Genomic DNA, 22,450 nt, shown 5'->3' on the forward strand with positions numbered 1-22,450 from the left:
AAAAAAAAATTTGTGTGTGTACTCGTGGTTCAAGTGCGACTAAAGTCCTGGATCCTGATGAACACACAATTAAAAAAGATTTTCCGGGTCAAAGTGACCCGAGAGAGAGACGAAGGTTAAAGTCCCCCGTAGTCAATTTTATCCCTTAAAACTCATCTTTGATCACCAAAATTACATATTAAAACATCCTTGAAGAAAAAAAGCCTTAAAATATCTTGAATGTAACTCGACACCCTTGCCTCATTTAGTATGCGTGGCTCTATGAATATGCAAACGAGCCCCGCCTCCACTCACTCACTCAGCTCAGAGATCCACTGGTTGACGATCACACGTTGATCTGATTGGTTACAAGGTAGTTTGTGACGTCAGAAACACCAGCGATTTCAAAGCGTGTGTTTGAGACTGTCTTTGGTTCACTGCAGTTTTAAGGAGGAAATACTCAGCAATGGTGTCGACTTATGAACTTACACATGCTTTGTGTTAAAGCATATTAAAAACACCACATAGACACATAAACTACATTAAAAGCTGGATTTTCACCACAGGGGGACTTAAAGAGTTTGAGTGAACAGATCACAAAATTACATTTATGCATATGCATTTGGCAGATGCTTTTCTAAAACAACTTAAACTGCATTCGAGGAACACATTTTACAAGTTCTTGCTTTCCTTGAGAATCGAACGCATGACTTTGGCGTCGCTGTACGACTTTTTGCATTTGATTTTGCATGAGATGCATGTTAATAATAAGTGTAAAAAAGGCCACAAATCTGCAGTATCACTGAAGATAAACGTGGTGCGTGTAAAGTATGTGTGTGTTGCGAAACACTGAAGTGATTGGCAGGCAGAATATAAAGGTTAAAGGTTATTCTGATACTGACATTTTTGCTTTAAAAGAAATCTCAAAAAGGTCCAACCTCAAAGAAGGAGTGTTTTTCCATCCATCATTCTGGAAAATCAGATACACAACTTTGTGGATCTGAGATGCTTATCGCATGTTGCAAATGTACTAAAAGAGTTGCATTAATCTAAACCATCTTACCGAAAACACTGAGCCACTCACGGTCTCTTATCCTGGATCTGCTCCAACAGAAAAGAGTTTAAAGCGAGTCAGACTTCATGAACATGCCCCACTTTCACTGGCCTGTGAACGAACCACGTATTCGGCAATGTTTCTTATTGTAAAAATCCTGCTATCTACATTCCACAGTGTTGAATAATGGTAACTTGTCAACATGAACTTCGCAATCGACTTCCATAAAATGAGGGAAACATGATATTCAATGAGGGGAAAAACAATGAGGAACTTGTTGACTTCAAAAATTGCCTAATTTTAGATGCTCCTATGAGACTTTTCACTTGCACTCATGAGTTTTAAAGACCAACGCAAGCTTGAAGATTCACGAAACTGTCGAACATGAAAGAAGACCTTAAAAAGACCCTGAAGTGCTGTTGTGCTCGGTTGACAGTCTCCAGTGGGAAGAAGTATTTGCCTGGGAAGCGCTGCCAAAGATCAGGTCATGTTGCTCGCTGTGAGAAAGAGAAGCTCAGGCAGACTTCATGTAAACCAGATGTCACTTCCCTGAAGAACGGCCGCTCTTACACGCTTTCTTCTCGCACAGAAAGAGACTCACTGCAAAGGAGCTCGAGAGCTTTAGCAGCACGAAAAGTTCATTCGGTTTACCAGTTTTCAGTGAATATGAGTGTAACTGTTCGTTATGCAAAAGTAAAACTTGCCGTTTTCAGAAAAAGAAAATACCAAAAATGTTTGTCACAGCAATTTCCCAATAAAACATTTAACATGAAAACTAATATTTTAAGCCAAGTTTAAACGTTAAAGTCCCCCTGTAGTCAATCATTTTATCCCTTAAAACTTATCTTTGATCACCAAACATTTTTTCGGCATGCCTGTAAAATGTAACTCGACACCCTTGCCTCATTTAGTATGCGCGGCTCTATGAATATGCAAACGAGCCCTGCCTCCACTCACTCACTCAGCTCAGAGATCCACTGGTTGACGAGCACACGTTGATCTGATTGGTTACAAGGTAGTTTGTGACGTCAGAAACACCAGCGATTTCAAAGCGTGTGTTTGAGACTGTCTTTGGTTCACTGCAGTTTTAAGGAGGAAATACTCAGCAATGGTGTCGACTTATGAACTTACACATGCTTTGTCTTAAAGCAGATTAAAAACACCACATAGACACATAAACTACATTAAAAGCTGGATTTTCACCACAGGGAGACTTAAAGCATCGCACAAGAGCACAGATAAATGCAATTTGACCAAAAATGGGAATTTATTTAAAACCAGTTAAAAGCAACCCAATAAAAGTTGTGGCCGTATCTTACGGAGATATATTAGAGCACTTTGCCTCTAGATCTAAACATTGCTAAGCTCCAAAAGATTCAGTGAAACGATCTGCAACGAGGCCAAAAGGAAGCAAAGATACACAAGTTATACTGTTACATCTGGCAATACCACTACTTTAAAAAGATTATTCTGTCAGTGTAAATGACCCATTGTGGATGCTTAAATACAGAAAAAGGGAATTTACTGTCTAATTATAGAATTTTTTTTTTTTCACACCTCACACAATTCCCATTTGGTTTTAAGATTCAGTCATTTTGCAATGTTTTAAATGGGTCTGTAGAAGGATTTCAGGTGTCGTTTTTGCAGTTTAATGCATGCATTTCAGTTGAACATGGCAAAAAAACAAACTCTGCCTTTTGCTGCCTGTCAAGTTTCATTGGCCAAATAATAGAAAGAGCAGTGCTGTAAAAGACACTGGCGAACAGCTTTATAGGAGGAGCTTTATAAACTCCAGATTCCTGAGAGGTTAGGTAACTGTTAAGGAGAGCTCCCCTTTGGGCCGCCCTACACAAACATCTACAAATTTGGTGTTTTGGTTTCTCAATATTGTAGTTTGGCAACACTGTGATAAAAGAATACATGCATTGTTTATGAAGAGGTGTTTATTGATTTGCCTCTGGTCATTTATGTCTTTATAATGTAATTTCACTGGTTTCTGATCCTTGCAAAGAAGCAAAAACCTACTTCAAAACACAAGCACTTTCATAACACCTCCTGGCACTTTAGACATGTGTGGGATTAATGCCACATGTGCCATTCACTAAATTGTGCATTATTTTGTCATTACACTCATGTGCATTTGTCAGCACACCCAAATCCTGGGTTAAGCCTTTTGGGTACATTTTTTGGGTTATTTTTTCAGTGTTTGAGTAGTTTTTGTGTTACCCAGATCCTGGGTCAGACGTAACAACCCAGTGTTTGGGTAGTTTTTGTGTTACCCAGATCCTGGGTCAGACGTAACAACCCAATGTTTGGGTAGTTTTTGGTTTAGTTTTTGTGTTACCCAGATCCTGGGTCAGATGTAAAAACCCAGTGTTTGTGTAGTTTTCGTGTTACCCAGATCCTGGGTCAGATATAACAAAGTGTTTGGGTAGTTTTTGTGTTACCCAGATCCTGGGTCAGACGTAACAACCCAGTGTTTGGGTAGTTTTTGTGTTACCCAGATCCTGGGTCAGATATAACAACTCAGTGTTTGGGTAGTTTTTGTGTTACCCAGATCCTGGGTCAGATATAACAACTCAGTGTTTGGGTAGTTTTTGTGTTACCCAGATCCTGGGTCAGACGTAACAACCCAGTGTTCGGGTAGTTTTTGTGTTACTCAGATCCTGGGTCAGATATAACAACTCAGTGTTTGGGTAGTTTTTGTGTTACCCAGATCCTGGGTCAGACGTAACAACCCAGTGTTTGAGTAGTTTTTGTGTTACCCAGATCCTGGGTCAGACGTAACAACCCAATGTTTGGGTTTGGGTAGTTTTTGTGTTACCCAGATCCTGGGTCAGACGTAACATCCCAGTGTTTGGGTAGTTTTTGTGTTACCCAGATCCTGGGTCAGACGTAACAACCCAGTGTTTGGGTAGTTTTTGTGTTACCCAGATCCTGGGTCAGATATAACAACTCAGTGTTTGGGTAGTTTTTTTGTTACCCAGATCCTGGGTCAGACGTAACAACTCAATGTTTGGGTAGTTTTTGGTTTAGTTTTTGTGTTACCCAGATCCTGGGTCAGACGTAACAACTCAGTGTTTGGGTAGTTTTTGTGTTACCCAGATCCTGGGTCAGACGTAACAACCCAGTGTTTGGGTAGTTTTTGTGTTACCCAGATCCTGGGTCAGACGTAACAACCCAGTGTTTGGGTAGTTTTTGTGTTACCCAGATCCTGGGTCAGACGTAACAACCCAATGTTTGGGTAGTTTTTGTGTTACCCAGATCCTGGGTCAGACGCAACAACCCAGTGTTTGGGTAGTTTTTGTGTTACTCAGATCCTGGGTCAGATGTAACATCCCAGTGTTTGGGTAGTTTTTGTGTTACCCAGATCCTGGGTCAGATGTAACATCCCAGTGTTTGGGTAGTTTTTGTGTTACTCAGATCCTGGGTCAGATGTAACATCCCAGTGTTTGGGTAGTTTTTGTGTTACTCAGATCCTGGGTCAGATATAACAACTCAATGTTTGGGTAGTTTTTGTGTTACCCAGATCCTGGGTCAGATGTAACATCCCAGTGTTTGGGTAGTTTTTGTGTTACCCAGATCCTGGGTCAGACGTAACAACCCAATGTTTGGGTAGTTTTTGGTTTACTTTTTGTGTTACCCAGATCCTGGGTCAGACGTAACAATCCAGGGGTTGAGTTATTTATCGCGGGCTTTTTGCGACCTCTTCAGGAGAGAGCAGTGCAGCTCCGTCAAATTGGTGTGTGTCTTTGGTAAAATACAGGTTTGTGTAAATTTTTTCTATGTATAAATTCATTAATGTTCTGTATATCATTTTATTTTATGCAAAGCAACATACAGGGGCGCGATGTGAGTCCCCTAAACGAGTGTCGCGTGATGGAACGCCTGTGCCTTGCATAAAATTTAATGATTTTATTAAAAAAAGATACAGAATATAAATGCTTCGTTAAAATATGTTTTCAGAACTGTACACTGAGTGTTTATGGACAGGTTATGGAGTCACAGCATATTTTCGACTACGAGTGTAATGCAGGACGGCGTCTGAAGTTATCAGTTCCTCCGCTGAACATGACACAAGATCCGGCACGAGATCCAGCGCCGTTACAGTGGGAACGGCACAAAGGAGACTGGTCCATTACACTTGAATTACTTCTAAATGTTTAAGTTGTACTTCTAATATCTGTTAAACGAGCATAAATGTATGCAATATGTATTCAAAACTATAAAAAAATATGTTATACTGTAAAATATAATCAAAAATAAAGGAATTATCAATATATTTATTATGCAAACCAGTGGTTGTGTGGTGTATATATATATATATATTTTTTAAGTTTAGAGGATTAAAGTTAATCTGTAAACATTAATTCATGTATGAAGTAAAAAAAAAAAAAAAAAAAAAAAAAAAACTAGTACTTTAGTATAAATAAATCAACCCAGTATGCTGTGTTAAATAAACAACCCAATTTGCTGGGTAAAATTAATCCAACATGTGTTCTGTTCTATATTTACCCAGCCCTTGGGTTGAAAACAACCCAGATTGAGTTGTTTTAACCCAGTGTATCTTGCTGACACAATCTCTCAATCAAGTGACAACAACAGCAACAAACAAATGTACATCCGATTATCCTCCCTCGTGCACTTTCAGCAATGAGGATAATGCATTTATTAAAGTCGGGATCAGCAGCTAAACCACTGTACGAGTTCAATATCTTCAGTTGTCTTCGGGGTTAGTATTTTATATTTGTATTGGAGTCTGCAGTGGACATTCCAGAGAGACTTCCCAGCTGAAACCCTGCGGCTGGCAAGATCCAACGCCAGATCATCCGTCTTCATATACCAGCACTGTCTCTTCGACAAGCTCCTTTCCACACTCTCTCTCTGCGTGTCTGATCTCCAATCAAGCAAACAGAGTCCGTGTCTCGGCCCTCTTGGTCTCGCTCCACCGGCTTCAGGTCAAGGCTTTGACGTCAGTCTTCAGAACAGACACTGGAACTGAACCTCAACACGCTCCTACAGGTCTACGTTTCTGCCCGTCATCCATGATCAGTAAACAAGAGTCACTGCTTAAAGCTGCTTTGAAACAATCTATATTGTTAAAAGCGATATATATATGAAGGTGATTGACTGCTTCCATTACAACAAGAAACAAGTCGCTTTCCAGAACCTTCACTGTCTCTGATGTTCAGTGGTGGATCAAACATCATGACCTCAAAGAACCAGTTAAAGACATCTTTCACTAGTCTTAAAGGGGTCTTATTATGCTTATACATTTACATCTGTCTTTAGTGTGTAATGTTGCTGTTTGAGTATTAAAAAGTTAGTTATTCTCTATATCAGTGTCAGTGTTTCTGAACTCCTGAAACGCCTCCATTGTAGTCTTGAGTTTCTTCCGGGAACGAACACGTCACAATATTCCTCATTATAATAATTCATACGCAAAATAAAGGGGCGGGGCCTGGTTGAGTTAGTTAGTAGTGTGTTAAACTGGTGATTATGGTAAGGGGCGGGACATTTCCCAAACACACTCGAAGCGCTCGACCAATCACAACACACTGCTCCAGCCGACCAATCAGAGCACAGTGTGCTTTTCAGAAGGAGGGGCTTCATAGAGACAGGAACTAACAGAGCATTACTGACAGATTGGGAAGAGAGGAGCCGCAAAAATGGAGAATATGAGGAAAATAATCAACATTCAAGCAGGAAAACTTGTTCTAGAAGAGCCTGAAAACAACATCAAGACTGTAGCAATAGATGCTCTTTACAAATGCCCAGACCTGCTTTGTGAACCTTAGAATAGACATTCAGTATTTTTTTCTTTGATTATTATTATTTATTTATTGTTCTGTGGAAAACAGAGAAATTCTGAAGACTGTATTTTCTTATAAATCTTGCTGTTCTCTGTTGGTGCAGTTTTAACTCTAGTTTCTGTGATGCTCAAGCGAACCATGACAAGTAATGCAAGATAAATTGTTTGTGAAGTGCCTTGAGACAAAACACTTGCTCAAGGGCAAAAATATCAGTTAAATCCGAATGAAAAGTTATGGTGATATAAAAAGAACCAAAAAGTGTCAATCTCAATACTGAAACTTGGATTCATGCTTCTAAACATTACGCATCTGATCAGGCATGATATCTATCTATCTATCTATCTATCTATCTATCTATCTATCTATCTATCTACATAATCTGCTGGCAAGGCTCACAGGTAATTACCTGTTAAACATATAATATGGTTTATTAGTTTAATGAAATTCACATTTCGAATTCTCTTAAAAGTGCTGTGAGCTTAAATAATAGACTATATGAAATATCTATAGATATTATATATATCTGCTAAAATGTACACCACGTGACCTTTAAAAGTGAACTAGAAAAGGCATAAAGTTGATTAAATGTGTTTAAAAAAAAAACTTAAAGGAAACAGTGACAGGCAAACCTCGTAATTTATCATTTGCTTTGATATTTGGAAAAGTATTTCAAATCTGTCATTAGACATTTAGCTACTCGTGACGCCAGGCCACATCCATGTCAACAACAACATCTGGTTTGAACTCTTATATAGCATGTCTTACCTCAGATTTACAGATATTGTGGGAAACAGCATCCGACTGAGGCAACTTTCTTTGAAGCCACTTTCTCGGTGAGAAGATGTTGCTTGAACCCGAGAGGTTGAGCGATAAATCCCGGGACGCGTTGCGTTTGAAATGAACGCTGGAGATCGACGAAGCGTCTGAAGACGTCGACAAACTCGACGAAGAAAGACGCTGTTTGAGTCTGGAGTCTTCAGAGATGGTTTGGTTGTTGGTAAATCCAGTTGTGGAGCTCGAGAACCGCTGAACGCTATTAACGTCTGCGGGCGTCGCGCCGTTTCTCATCAGCGCTGAATCCAGACTTCGAGTCTGTTGAAGTTTTCTCTTTGCGAGGGTTTTCGAGCCCGATGAGGAACAGGAGAAGACGCTGTTCATCCCTGCGATGATGTGAGACACAGGCTGACGCCCCAAACACAATCCCCATGTGAACCTGACTTACTGAATAACGGATGATGACGTTTGGCTGTCAACGACAGGTGAAAACATGTTATTTGATCAGATTTCTTTTAATATATTCTCTCATCCATCTCTGCTATTGGTTTATATCAACAGATAAACCAGTATGTCCCCACTGTTCAAGCCAAAAACCGCGTGAGTCAGTGAAGTTTCTCAACCGCATCTCTCTCAGGGCTCCCGCCCTCTTTCTCCCGCGCTCTGGCTCTGCCCTCCTCCTGGAAAACTCTGAGGTAAATAAAACATTTACTATTCTCATTAACTGGCCGTGTCGATTATATAGTAAATTTCAAGCGGGAGTCTAAAAGAATTATGGAATTTATATTAAAAACAAATATTCGTGTTTAATTCTGTTTAAGTTCGTATTGTAATGTGCAACCCAAATTGTCTTTTGGTTTCACTTAGTTTGACTATATATGTGTGTGATTGATATTAAAAAATAATAATAATTACAGTTAAAAATTATCTTAAAGTCCCCCTGTAGTCAATAATTTTATCCCTTAAAACTCATCTTTGATCACCAAAATTATATATAAAATTTTTTCCTTGAAAAAAATGTCTTCATGCCTTAAAATATCTTGAATGCAACTTTACACCCTTGCCTCATTTAGTACACGTGGTTCTATGAATATGCAAATGAGATTTCAAACCGTGTTTTTGAGACTGTTTTTGGTTCACTGCAGTTTTAAGGAGGAAATACTCAGCAATGGTGTCGACTTATGAGTTTACACATGGTTTGTCTTAAAGCATATTAAAAACACCACATAGACATATAAACTACATTAAAAACTTGATTTTCACAACAGGGGGACTTTATGCTAAACCTGAATATATGCTGCCTTCGCGTGTTATCAGAAATTTCCTACTTCCCACTTCAGAAGCCCTGATTAAGTGCTCGTCGCATTCAAGCGCTTTGTTGTCAGAAAGAATCACGGAGACACCAGGTTTATTCTTTCCAGTTTTTTTTTGGGAGAGTCTTATTAAAGCCAAAATTATATTTACCATCCCATTCATTGACAACCATATACATTCACCACACTATATATCTAGTCAGCTCGCTGACAGTTCTGGAATTTCGGTCAAATATAGGCTATTTTCGCAGTGGATAAAATATACAATACACTTCAAATGATTTTTATATATGTTAATATGCACTACTTTTGTGGAAAAACTAATGAAGAATACCAGTCACAGCCGCAATCGTTCTCCCCTCCGCCATGTTTAAAGTTTATGGTACACCCAACTTGTTAAATGGGTACAGGGTTGCCAGGTTTGCATAACAAAACTCACCCATTCGCGTTTCGGTAAACATATGACTTAAGTGGGCATTCATGTCCAGTTTTTAACTAGGAAACTCGTATTTACGATAATTCCGATAGCACACGAAGGCAGCATAAGTGCCAAAGCAACATAGTGTCGGCCCAGATCCGGCTCACATCCGGTACGCGTAGAATCCACATGTTCCAGATGTGGCCCGGATCTGGGCCGACACTATGTTGCTGTCTGGGTATCTTTACATCCTTGGGGAATTTCTGTCGTACGTGAAAATATGCACTTATGGTGCGTTCAAGTCCTCCTGGGAAGTTCATATTGGAAAGTCGTGTTTACGGCGTCAAGTCACTTTCGTTGGTGCAAGATGGCGCTGTGCCGTCTCTAAATTAACTATACAAAAATACAGCAAGGTTCTTAAATTCTACTTCTAGAAAATGACGAACAAAGAATGTGTGTTGCTTTTTTATGCTTTTAATTAATTTACGAAGGCAGTGTGAACTTTATCGTTACATATTATATTGTTACATTACATTGCAGTTTGTGCAGACAATTGGCTTATTTTGTTGTAAATAGAAAAGCCTGTTAATGTCACTGCTAAATACCTTAGTATTGTGGTATCTGCCATGTTTCTCACTGACACGCCTCAACTCGTAAACATTGGGCTTGAAGAAAACCCTGAGCTTTTGGGTGGAGTTTACGTGTGTTCAGGTCATTAATACGACCTTAACGACAATGCACCGTTTTACTGACTTTTGACTGAAACCTTGTTTAATACAATTCCCTTTCCTTACTGACTTTTTTTTACCTCCTTTGGGAATGAGAGTTAAAAATATGATGCTTGAATTCGACTTCTATAAATGTAACAATATTGGCTATTTGCCATTTTTAAAGAGGCCTATTTTTAATAAATACTTCACATTATTGGACGACACTTCCTAAAATGCTCTTATATACACAAAAAGCCTGAAACAACATAACAAAAAAAGTCACAATAACAATGTTTTCCACAGAGAATTCAGTTGTATATTATGAAGCTTTGCTCACAGTTCTTCACTTCCACACCCAAACGTTGTCTTAATTTATACTCACCGGCATGACAGCAATTTGTCCCCAAGGGTTTGCAATGATTTATTGATGTTTTCATATATTTCCCCATCAGAATAGAGTAATCCATCTTAATTAGAATATCATAACACATGCATGATTGCATAAAGCCTCAGATCAGTCCTCACAAACAATGGGGAAAAGGATGGATGTGTCTGATGGGTAAAAAAATCCATAGTCATAATAAAAGCCATCAACCCCCCCAAAGAGACAAGACTTTGCGTTAGATCTGCAACATATTTTTCCAGAGTTTACATGATACCCCAGAGCTTCCCGACATGGGGTTATTATCTGGTTTTAGCACAGGAAAAAGGATCTCCAAAGGCCTCTTTTAAGGTCTGTGAACGTAAACAAATGAGGGTGTAACTGAGAGCGTTCGGAAGATCTCCATACAGTAAAGATGCATAAGAAACATCTATGTTCATTATTAAAAATAGTCTGTTTATATAAAGTACTAATACTTTGGATATACCAATCATTGCAACTTAAATATGACTTTTTTCTCCACAAAAGAAGCATTGAACTTCAAACAGTTTGTAATCCCTTACAAAAAAGAAGTTTATTCACGTATGCTTTTAGTATACTTCTTATAAACTAAAAATAAGAAAGTTTACTATCAGTTAGGACACATGTAAGCTAAAGACCACAGTCTCAAGTGTCAGTCGTAAAAATGAAAACGGCTGTGTCTGTGTGTAGATGAGAGAAGCAAAGTGTGTGTGTGTTGTGCTCACGCTACATTATGGCCAAGCATGCGCCCTTAAAATAGCATCTGAATAACATGTGCAACGCGTCACTGACTTTAGACGAGGTTTCTCCTGGTCAGTGGAGGAATTGTTTTCTGAAACTGCAAAATAGCACCAGGGAACGTTTGCGCCGGAACACGCCTCCTCTTTTCGCTGAACCGCCCCCGGGAGCGCAAGTTCATTCCCTAATTTACCGACGTGCTTCTGTGGAGGGAAATGTCCGCTTTGCGCGGGTGCAAAATAGGAATAATACATGCGTCAGTGTATTTGCGCTGGGTGCAAGATAGGGCCCATGGACTGTTTCAAAGCAGCTTTACAGTGATAATAGGAGATTACAGTAACAGAGATTGTTTAGGCTTTACAGCAGCTGTAGAATAAAGTTATTGTCCAGATAAAGTTAGTTTTGATTGATTCACTTCCATTGTAAAGATCATTAGATGTTAAAGGGGGGTCTGGTCTACGGGTGCGCGCGCACCCTTCCGGGAGAAGTGCCCTTAGGACCCGTATAAGGAAATTCCGCACCATCTGCCGTCACACACGCCCATACTCGAAAAAAACTTTACGAAACTTGTGACAAACCGGAAGGAGTATTTTTGCCACAGAAATACTCCATCAAACGTACATCTTAATTTTTTAAACTTTGTCCATGTTTAGCATGGGAATCCAACTCTTTAACTTTTTAAGATCAGTCAGTGCAAGTTTATTTCAGTGGAAACAGCTCAGACTTACATTTTAGTCTAGGACTAGTCTTAAGCCCTGTCTGTGAAACCAGGGGTTAATGTGTTCTGGCCGTTCATTTGCACGAGAACAGTGTTTGGCGCTCGAGAACGCAAACTCTCAAACAGGTTCTGGTGAAAATTTAGGAAAACTTTATCATCTCCACGTAAACTTCAAAAAGCGTGAATCTATGAGATCGCTGACGATCTCTCTTGAGATCAGGGGAGTGAGGTTTACTGCACTATGTCTGTTACATTAGGTAAACTAAACTTAACTTTTCTTAATTTATCCAATTGATTTGTCCAATGTATTTGAATTGACAAAATTAAAATGTGATATCCACTTCTGGGAAGTAAACTCAAAAAAAGCCCCATGCAAAAAAAGAAACAACATATATTGAGTTGAGATTTTTTACAGCGCAGCATTAAAGGTAGGGTAGGTAATCCTGTTCAGAAACACTTTTTTTTATACTGGGTGAAATGGTCCTTCCATCCTGAGAGTAGTCAATACATTATGTGTTCAGAAAAAGGAATGAAAACAATCAGACCTCTGTAGCAGCTGCAGGACAGTAAAAACTCTGACCAATCACTGCCACTCGGTCCGAGTGTAAAGAACCAATCAGATGCCTTCATGTCTCGTGCCCGCGCCCCACTGCGCGCGCTGCCCTGCGTGCACTCATCACATGTCACCGTTCCTGGAAATATTCAGCTCAAAGCACCTGCATATGCAGTCAGCGAAGGCAAACAAGGCAAAAACTACTTCCTCGGACCCTGCCCGCACTCTTGAACGACCTCCTCTGCTTCGCCCTCAACCCCGGACCTGTCCTCGAGCCGACGATGCGGTACTTGTCTCCGGACTCGGAGTGTACGTTAGTCTTCATTAGAGTCAACAATGTTTTCATCATGGAAACTCTTACATGCAAAACACCGTATATGTTATGAATCTAACACGAAATTCACCTTCATCACAGTGTAACTGATGGTAATGGAAAAACGTGTATCAATGCAACCTGTTTTTAGCTTTGCCTTATAAATATAGCTCGTTACCTATAAATATAGCTCGTTACCGAATCAAACTTTACCAGTATCGATATGCTAGCTTGATAGTGAGTACTAAAAGAAATCTTATTTGTTTTTATTCATAGTGATAAAGTTAGGTATTTTATTACATGTGATTCTGACATGATGTCACTGTATGTACTGCGCTCCTTCCTCTCCACTCGTCTCAGGTAATAAATGCGTCTTCCAGCTGAGCCTGAGCGTTTGGCGTCGCGCGTTCATGTGTTTTGGGGGCGTGGCTTTGGAAGGAGCTCAGAAGGGAGGGGGTGGAGTGAATGGAAATAATGAGCTGTGTTTATTGCAGATTAAAAGGTCTACAGTCACTCGATTTTTATATTCTCTTTTTTAAAGTACTTATATTTTAATTATGTATTGGTATATAAAGACAGTTTAAACAAATTTGGAATGTTTTTTTTTTAGAAAAATCCTAGATACCCTGCCTTTAAGGCCACATTTACACATAGCCGGGTATTTAGAGAAACGAATATTTCTCCCCCTCCGTTTTCAAAAATAACATCGTGCACACAACCCGCATAAATACGCCGTAGAGCAACATCATAACTATGCCAAGCCTATGGGCGGCAGTGTAGGGAGAAGGATAAAGCCATGCAAGCCAATCAGAATCCTCAAAATCGACAACAACGAGCGACTTCCAGTTCCTTTCAAAACAACAGACTGCATTTTCGTGTAAATGACGCAGGGAAATATCTGCGGTTTCCCATCGTGTAAATGGGGCCTAAATGAAGTTTTATGTAACAAAGTTCGGGAGGAGCATGTTCAGGTAATCATCCAATCAGCACAAGAAGAAGCCAGTATAAATAAAGCCTTCCCTTACCTCCTGTCTCATGACTAATTTCTCAGCATCCCGCCTCCACCCCCTCACCTCACACTCGGCATCACCTCACACTCGGCATCACCTCACACTCGGCATCACCTCACACTCGGCTGGGTCTGCTCATGGATACCTATGATCTATACACTCATAGGGGGGAGTGCTCTGGGGTCGGGCCGAATTCCCCCCGGACAGCAAGCCAAATACGCATTATAATATTACATCAGATTTCATTAACATGTGAACTCATTTCAAAGTATAGAGAACAAAACCCAAACCCAAGTGTGTACAATAACAGTTTGTTGACTTTGTCAATCCAGCCTGATTAACATGACAAGTCGAGATGAAGAAACAGACACACCCTCTCGTCATTATAGTCCTCAGATGATTTACTGTCTTCCCGTCTGAACACTTTCTGGACTCTTGCTCAACTGTTGCTCAATAACGGTGTCTCGGAGACGTCAGTGTTGGCAGGAGACTTTCACAACGACACCATAAATATTGAGGTTTGTCGGGGAGACTAGACTGACATGATGCGTTTGGCCTTTGTTTCAGAAATAAACCAACTCAGAATTAGCCAAGAAAGACTCAGATGATCTACAGTTCTACAGTGAGGAACTAATGCAACAAACCACATGTTTAGAGATAAAAGTTCATGTGTTTGCGAATCCGGTTTGGCGTTCTCTTGCACACTTTCTTCAAAAAGATTTATGAATACAATCAATATTGTGCAGTATAATTGTCACTAGAAATGTCATAATTGCATTGCTGTTATATAGTTCTTCATTTAAATTACACCAACATATTTATTACACTATTAAACCTAACACTACTAAATTAAAGGAAATTAAATGTTCGTCCGCCGTCTTCAAATGTTAATAATGTAAGAATAAATGTAAGTTTAGCTTTGATATTGTTAGTAATATTTCAACTGACCTGAGGTTTACTTGATTATCCATCATCATTTATTATAAAAACTCAAATATGATCATCAGGCTTTTGAGGAAGGGTTTATTTGATCATCTCTCGATCATCTTTGTATTGCATTATATGTTTTAAAACTACAGAGCTTTGATCATAAAACTAAGCATTAAATATCATCTTACTAAGACATATTATTGACAGATATTGATATTTATATGCATTTTATGTAAGTGTCAGATATATTGTTATAAAGATCTCATTGATAAACATTACTAGCATCAGAATTTCATATAAATATCAGCATTTGCAGCAAATTGCAACGCAGCGTCAGCTACTTCTCACACTCACACACACACACACACACACACACACACACACACACCTGAGAAACCTGTGTGTGTGTGTGTGTGTGTGTGTGTCACTGCCAGCCTTTGTTCAGATGACATTAGTCACTCTGCATGAGTGTCCTGAAGAGATTTGCTGTAATGTGTCATGAGTGTTGCATTCTGGGAAACAGTGCAGTTCCAGTAGTGAACACTAGTCTGCGCTGTCACACTGGGGTTGAACGCCTTTCTCTACAGTATTTCATCAGAAGTGAAGAGGAACACTTTACAACACACTTCCTTTAGTGAACATCAACTAACAGCGAACAACACTTCGTCTAATGTTAATCTCTACGTTTACTGATACGTCCATAACATTTATTAACATTAATTAATGCAGTGTGGACTAACATGAGCATATTTATAACTAACATTAACAAAAAATGAATGGTCACACTTTACAATAAGGTTCATTAGTTAACATTAGATAATGCATTAACTAAGATGAACTAACAATGAGCAATACATTTGTGTCTGTATTTATTAATCTTTGTTAATGTTAGTTAATAAGAATCCAGCTGTCCATTGTTCATGTTAGTTCACAGGGCATTAACTAATGTTAACAAATACAACCTTTGATTTTAATAATGTATTAGTAAATGATGAAATTAATATGAACTAAGATTAATAAATGCTGAAGAAGTATTGTTCATTCTTAGTTCATGTTAACTAATGTTCATAATTATGACATGACCTCATAAATATGACCCTTTATCTAATCATTTTCACAACTTTTCATATTTTGAATGACTTGATTTTTTTATGCCATCATTTCAATTTTAAAATGTCATAATTTTGACTTTTTGTCATAAATTTCAATTATGTCAAATTAGAACGTCATCATTTTGACTTAAGATTTTTTTCTCATAATTATGGCTTGACAGTTTTTTAAATTGCATTGACATGATTTATAATGACTAATTTACCAGGTAAGAGCTTGTGTTTCTTTCACAAATAGCCAGTTAGTATATTAATGCACAGAAAGAGAACATCAGTGAAGCAGATTAAACACACACACGCGCGCACACACACACGCGCACACACACGCACACACACACACACACACACACACACACACACACACACACACGCTAGATCCCCTGACCAGACACTCATTAGAAAAGAGCAGTCTTTCTCTTCAGGGAAAGCAGTGCAGAAATACTGATGACTCATTTTGCACTCATGTCTATGGAAGAAGAAAATCATGCTTCCGTAAATCATAATTATGACATGAAGTGTTATTTATGACATAAAAATCTGCCTTTTTATGTCATAATTATGACTTTTTATCATGACAATTACTTAATATGTCATTTTTTTTACTTTTTACATCATAATTATTATAATTATTAATTATATCTTGTAGATATGACCATTTATGTCATATTTTTCTTTTACATCTTTTCATATTATGAATGACTTAATGACTTTTTATGGTATAATTTCAACCTAGTATGTTAATTTTATCAGTTATGTCATCTTTTTTTTTTTTTTTTTTTTTACTTATTATGCCATAATTGTGACTTTTTGCCATAAATTTCAACAGTATGTCATAATTTTGACTTTATGTCATAATTATGGCTTAGAATGACTTTTTGTCATAATCATGATTTACCAAAGCATGTTTTTTTCTTATGTGGCTGAAATGAGCCTCCATACGTTTATCATTCATTCATTAATAATTAATCATTCATTCAAGAGTTTTTTTCTTTTCTTTCAGAAACACTGATTCATCCAGTAATGAAACAAGTGAAGTTTTTAAGAATTAGTCACAGAATCATTAATTCAAGAGATTTCAAAAATGTTTTAAATCGACAATTAATGCAGTTCATATTTTGTCAGATCCTTCAGTGAAGTCGTCATGGGAGAATCTGAATAACCTTTTAATCTCACCAATGTGCGGTCTCGTTATTTTGCTTCATTCCACTGAAATAACCCTTGCTGTTCCATTCATCATTATGTATTATATAAGTCCCTCTAAGGTTTAGAAGCTGGAGGAGATTGTGGAGCACAGGCGCTGTGATGAAGGGCAGGACTGAGGAGAGACCGTCTCGGCCTGAGGAAGATGCTTCTGCATTTTAAGTAAGTCTCCATCTCTTTTTGTGACCTTACTAGCACATTGATTTTTTCTCCCACATTTCATATAATTGCCAGATACTCTGAACCCAATATTCCCAGTGCTTCCGCTGGCCAATGAGAGACGAGTGTGTGTGGACATAAGAGAAGCAATCGATAGAGGAATAGGATACTCCAATCTTTCACTACGAGCAGAGAGGACTTGACTTACGTAACGCTTGAACGCGCCACATCTAGCATGAAACAGCTGTGTGTGTGTGTGTGTCTTCGGGTCGCGACAGTAACGGATGCGAGATCAACAGCTGATCTGAGGAGAGTGTGTGTGTGTGTGTGTGTGTGTGTGTGTGTGTGTTTGTAAGGATTCATGATTTTCTGCACATCATGACATGACAGAACTGCGATGATGTCACTCGATATTGAGCGCTGATGATATATTATATAATATTTTATATATAATATTTATTTTTAATTACACTACAAGTTCGATTAAACCATCAAAATATGAGGAAAGCATTTTAAATATGAGGGAAGAACAAACACTAAATTTGGTTACGGTGTTTATCAGACAAAATTATTAGCCAAACTACAGCTACATGTTTTATTTTACTATGCAAAGGAAAAAAAATGCACAAGGAAAACAAAAATCTGTCAAAATTATGACAAAAAAGTCCAAATTAGTGAAATAATTTTTTTTATACATTTTTAATAAATTAAGTTGAAAAAAAATAAAATAAATTATGACATACTAATTAAAAATTATGACAGCTGACAAAATTGATATACTTGGTTGAAATGACATAAAAAGTCATTAAGTCATTTATAATATGAAAAGTTGTGAAAAAAAATTGACATAAAACGTCATATTTATGAGATCAAGTTATAATTATGATGTAAAGTCAATAATGACATAAAATTCGAAATTATCACATACTAATTAAAAATTATGACATAACTGACTAAATGTACATACTAGGTTGAAATTACTTAAAAAGTCATAGTCATTTATAATATGAGAAGTTAAAAAATGTATAATTAGAAAAGTTATAATTATGATATGAAGTCAATAACGACATAAAAAAATCAAAATTATGACATACTAAGCAAAAATTATGACATAAAAAGTGAAAAGTGGATTTTTTTTTAATACTTACATTATTGTACTATCATTAATACTTTTTAATGACCCTAAAAGTTAAATTAAACCATCAAAATATGAGGAAAACATTTTAAATATGAGGGAAGAACAAACACTAAATTTGGTTAAGGTGTTTATCAGACAAAATTATTAGGCAAACTACAGCTACAAAAACTAAGACTCCATCACAAATGCGCAATATGACTACAAAATCTATAATAATATTTGAATAAAAGGTGAAGATATCAATTTTACATCAATCTTATATTTCCAGCTTTATATATGGAGCTGTACGGTAACACATTTAGCGTTTTTGCAACCATAAACAAAGTATTTCCTAATGTGCACATATATATATATATATATATACTTATAGCAGTTGTAAAATGTATTATTAATTTGTTAATCTTGTATTTGCTTCTCTAAAATGTCAGGTTTGCCTACAGTCACCAAACTCGGTTCATATATTGTTATCGTCGAGCAGGACAACTTTCTACTTTACAGTCATTAGCTCCGATATTTTGGTTTGAATGTGTGTTTTTTGACAATTTCAGGCACTACATTTTTATACACACCCATTTATATATTCACTATGTATATAGTGTTCAACTGCACATTCAAATGTACATTTTGTGTACAGTATGCATACTTTAAATTCCAGAAACAGTATGAGTATTATGCTAGTATGCTATTCTCTCTCTCACACACACACACACACACACACACACAGATCTTTTTTGCATGCTCCAAGTCTCCTCCCAATATGCAAATGACCCTTTTGTTGTTTGTTATGCAATAGCAAAATATTTTTTGAGCTGTGCAGCTGTTTGTATATAAAAGCATCGCTCGTTTGGACTGAAGGCACGATTGATCATTGATACATGTTATGTGTTTGATATGAGTTCATGATAATATCTAGAATCTCTGGTAAGTTTTAATATCTGTGAACATGTTTCAAATAGCGTTATTTGAGCTTTAATCATGTGACGGGATGAGTAAATGTCAGTGTATCTGTGAGGATGAAGTATGTCTGTGTTCATACTCTCTGACTGTATCTATAAACCACTGGATCACTGAATATTCCATGTATTGATCAGCGTTTGTGTCATACAGTGAGATAAACACATTCTCCTGTCGTTTACTCTGGCAGGAGACGATACAGCATAAGCAAACTGTGTGTGTGTGTGTGTGTGTGTGATGGAAAAGCAGGCCACTGCTCGTCATGCTGTGCTTCATGGCCCTGGGCTTGTGTCATGCCACATGACTGGATGGCTTCATGTTAAATATTCATTTCACAGGAGGAAATAATCATGTTATTTTTATCAGACTGAGCTTATTCTGAAAGCTCTTTGAGGTTTTACTTCCACACATTTTATGAGGTGAAAGTGTCAAGGAGAGATGAAAATGTGAGTGGAAAGATTATTAGCTCAGTAAGGATGAATGAGTGGCTGATAAATAAAGCAGAATACCATTTACAGTGCTTTCACCATGTGTTATAGAGCCCTGAAGAGAGGCGTCTGTAGTAACGAAAGGGGACGATGATGGAAACACAAAGACTGGCACAAAAATCTGATTTTTTACTCATATCTGACACATCTCACTACGATTCTTCACTAACACGTAACACACACTCAATATGTAACACACCTCACTACCATGCTTCACTAACACGTAACACACGTTCAATACGACCGCTTCGCTAACACGTAACACACACTCAATATGTAACACACCTCACTACCATGCTTCACTAACACGTAACACACGTTCAATACGACCGCTTCGCTAACACGTAACACACGTTCAATACGATGCTTCACTAACACGTAACACACACTCAATATGTAACACACCTCACTACCATGCTTCACTAACACGTAACACACACTCAATATGTAACACACCTCACTACCATGCTTCACTAACACGTAACACACACTCAATACGACGCTTCGCTAACACGTAACACACACTCAATATGTAACACACCTCACTACCATGCTTCACTAACACGTAACACACACTCAGTACGACCGCTTCACTAACATGTAACACACCTCACTACGACGCTTCACTAACACGTAACACACAGTCAATACGTAACACACCGCACTACGATTCTTCACTAACACGTAACACACGCTCAATACGTAATACACCGCACTATGACGCTTCACTAACACGTAACACACAGTCAATACGTAACACACCGCACTACGATTCTTCACTAACACGTAACACACAGTCAATACGTAACACACCGCACTACGATTCTTCACTAACACGTAACACACGCTCAATACGTAACACACCGCACTACGATTCTTCACTAACACGTAACACACGCTCAATACGTAATACACCGCACTATGACGCTTCACTAACACGTAACACACAGTCAATACGTAACACACCGCACTACGATTCTTCACTAACACGTAACACACAGTCAATACGTAACACACCGCACTACGATTCTTCACTAACACGTAACACACGCTCAATACGTAACACACCGCACTACGACGCTTCACTAACACGTAACACACAGTCAATACGTAACACACCGCACTACGACGCTTCACTAACACGTAACACACAGTCAATACGTAACACACTGCACTACGATTCTTCACTAACACGTAACACACGCTCAATACGTAACACACCTCACTATGACGCTTCACTAACACGTAACACACAGTCAATACGTAACACACCGCACTACGACGCTTCACTAACACGTAACACACAGTCAATACGTAACACACTGCACTACGATTCTTCACTAACACGTAACACACGCTCAATACGTAACACACCGCACTATGACGCTTCACTAACACGTAACACACGCTCAATACGTAACACACCGCACTACGATTCTTCACTAACACGTAACACACGCTCAATACGTAACACACCGCACTACGATTCTTCACTAACACGTAACACGCTCAATACGTAACACACCGCACTATGACGCTTCACTAACACGTAACACACGCTCAATACGTAACACACCGCACTACGACGCTTCACTAACACGTAACACGCTCAATACGTAACACACCGCACTACGATTCTTCACTAACACGTAACACACGCTCAATACGTAACACACCGCACTACGATTCTTCACTAACACGTAACACACGCTCAATACGTAACACACCGCACTACGATTCTTCACTAACACGTAACACGCTCAATACGTAACACACCGCACTATGACGCTTCACTAACACGTAACACACGCTCAATACGTAACACACCGCACTACGACGCTTCACTAACACGTAACACGCTCAATACGTAACACACCGCACTACGATTCTTCACTAACACGTAACACACGCTCAATACGTAACACACCTCACTATGACGCTTCACTAACACGTAACACACAGTCAATACGTAACACACCGCACTACGATTCTTCACTAACACGTAACACACGCTCAATACGTAACACACCGCACTATGACGCTTCACTAACACGTAACACACGCTCAATACGTAACACACCGCACTATGACGCTTCACTAACACGTAACACACGCTCAATACGTAACACACCGCACTACGATTCTTCACTAACACGTAACACACGCTCAATACGTAACACACCGCACTACGATTCTTCACTAACACGTAACACACGCTCAATACGTAACACACCGCACTATGACGCTTCACTAACACGTAACACACGTTCAATACGTAACACACCGCACTACGATTCTTCACTAACACGTAACACACGCTCAATACGTAACACACCGCACTACGATTCTTCACTAACACGTAACACACACTCAATACGTAACACACCGCACTACGATTCTTCACTAACACGTAACACACGCTCAATACGTAACACACCGCACTATGACGCTTCACTAACACGTAACACACGTTCAATACGTAACACACCGCACTACGATTCTTCACTAACACGTAACACACGCTCAATACGTAACACACCGCACTATGACGCTTCACTAACACGTAACACACGCTCAATACGTAACACACCGCACTACGATTCTTCACTAACACGTAACACACGCTCAATACGTAACACACCGCACTATGACGCTTCACTAACACGTAACACACGC

At 38.6% G+C, this 22,450-nt stretch overlaps 2 protein-coding genes and 1 long non-coding RNA gene across 4 annotated transcripts in view; 2 read left to right on the forward strand and 1 right to left on the reverse strand.

The window, feature by feature from the left end:
* Nucleotides 1-8,013, reverse strand: part of LOC311297919 (rho GTPase-activating protein 6) — a 35,376-nt gene extending 27,363 nt beyond the window's left edge. For both annotated transcript variants that reach the window (XR_014628891.1, XM_084420397.1), the window contains exon 1: nucleotides 7,612-8,013. Coding sequence is in view for 1 of the 2 variants with exons in the window: in XM_084420397.1 (XP_084276523.1) it covers nucleotides 7,612-8,004 (393 nt within the window). In the remaining variant the exon portion in view is untranslated. The remainder of the gene's footprint in view (nucleotides 1-7,611) is intronic.
* On the forward strand, nucleotides 2,529-5,232 carry LOC311297924. The gene is made up of 3 exons (XR_014628892.1): nucleotides 2,529-3,473; nucleotides 3,888-4,180; nucleotides 4,218-5,232. It is a non-coding gene; the product is annotated as an uncharacterized lncRNA (long non-coding RNA).
* A 189-nt stretch (nucleotides 8,014-8,202) lies between the features above and the next one.
* frmpd4 (FERM and PDZ domain containing 4) overlaps nucleotides 8,203-22,450 on the forward strand; it is an 87,959-nt gene continuing 73,711 nt past the window's right edge. Inside the window, exons 1-2 of the mRNA XM_084420391.1 lie at nucleotides 8,203-8,315; nucleotides 17,088-17,197. The gene's annotated coding sequence lies outside the window, so the exon portion shown is untranslated. The remainder of the gene's footprint in view (nucleotides 8,316-17,087; nucleotides 17,198-22,450) is intronic.

The sequence above is a fragment of the Rutilus rutilus genome (assembly GCF_951802725.1).
Source record: "Rutilus rutilus genome assembly, chromosome: 10".
Lineage (NCBI taxonomy): Eukaryota > Metazoa > Chordata > Actinopteri > Cypriniformes > Leuciscidae > Rutilus > Rutilus rutilus.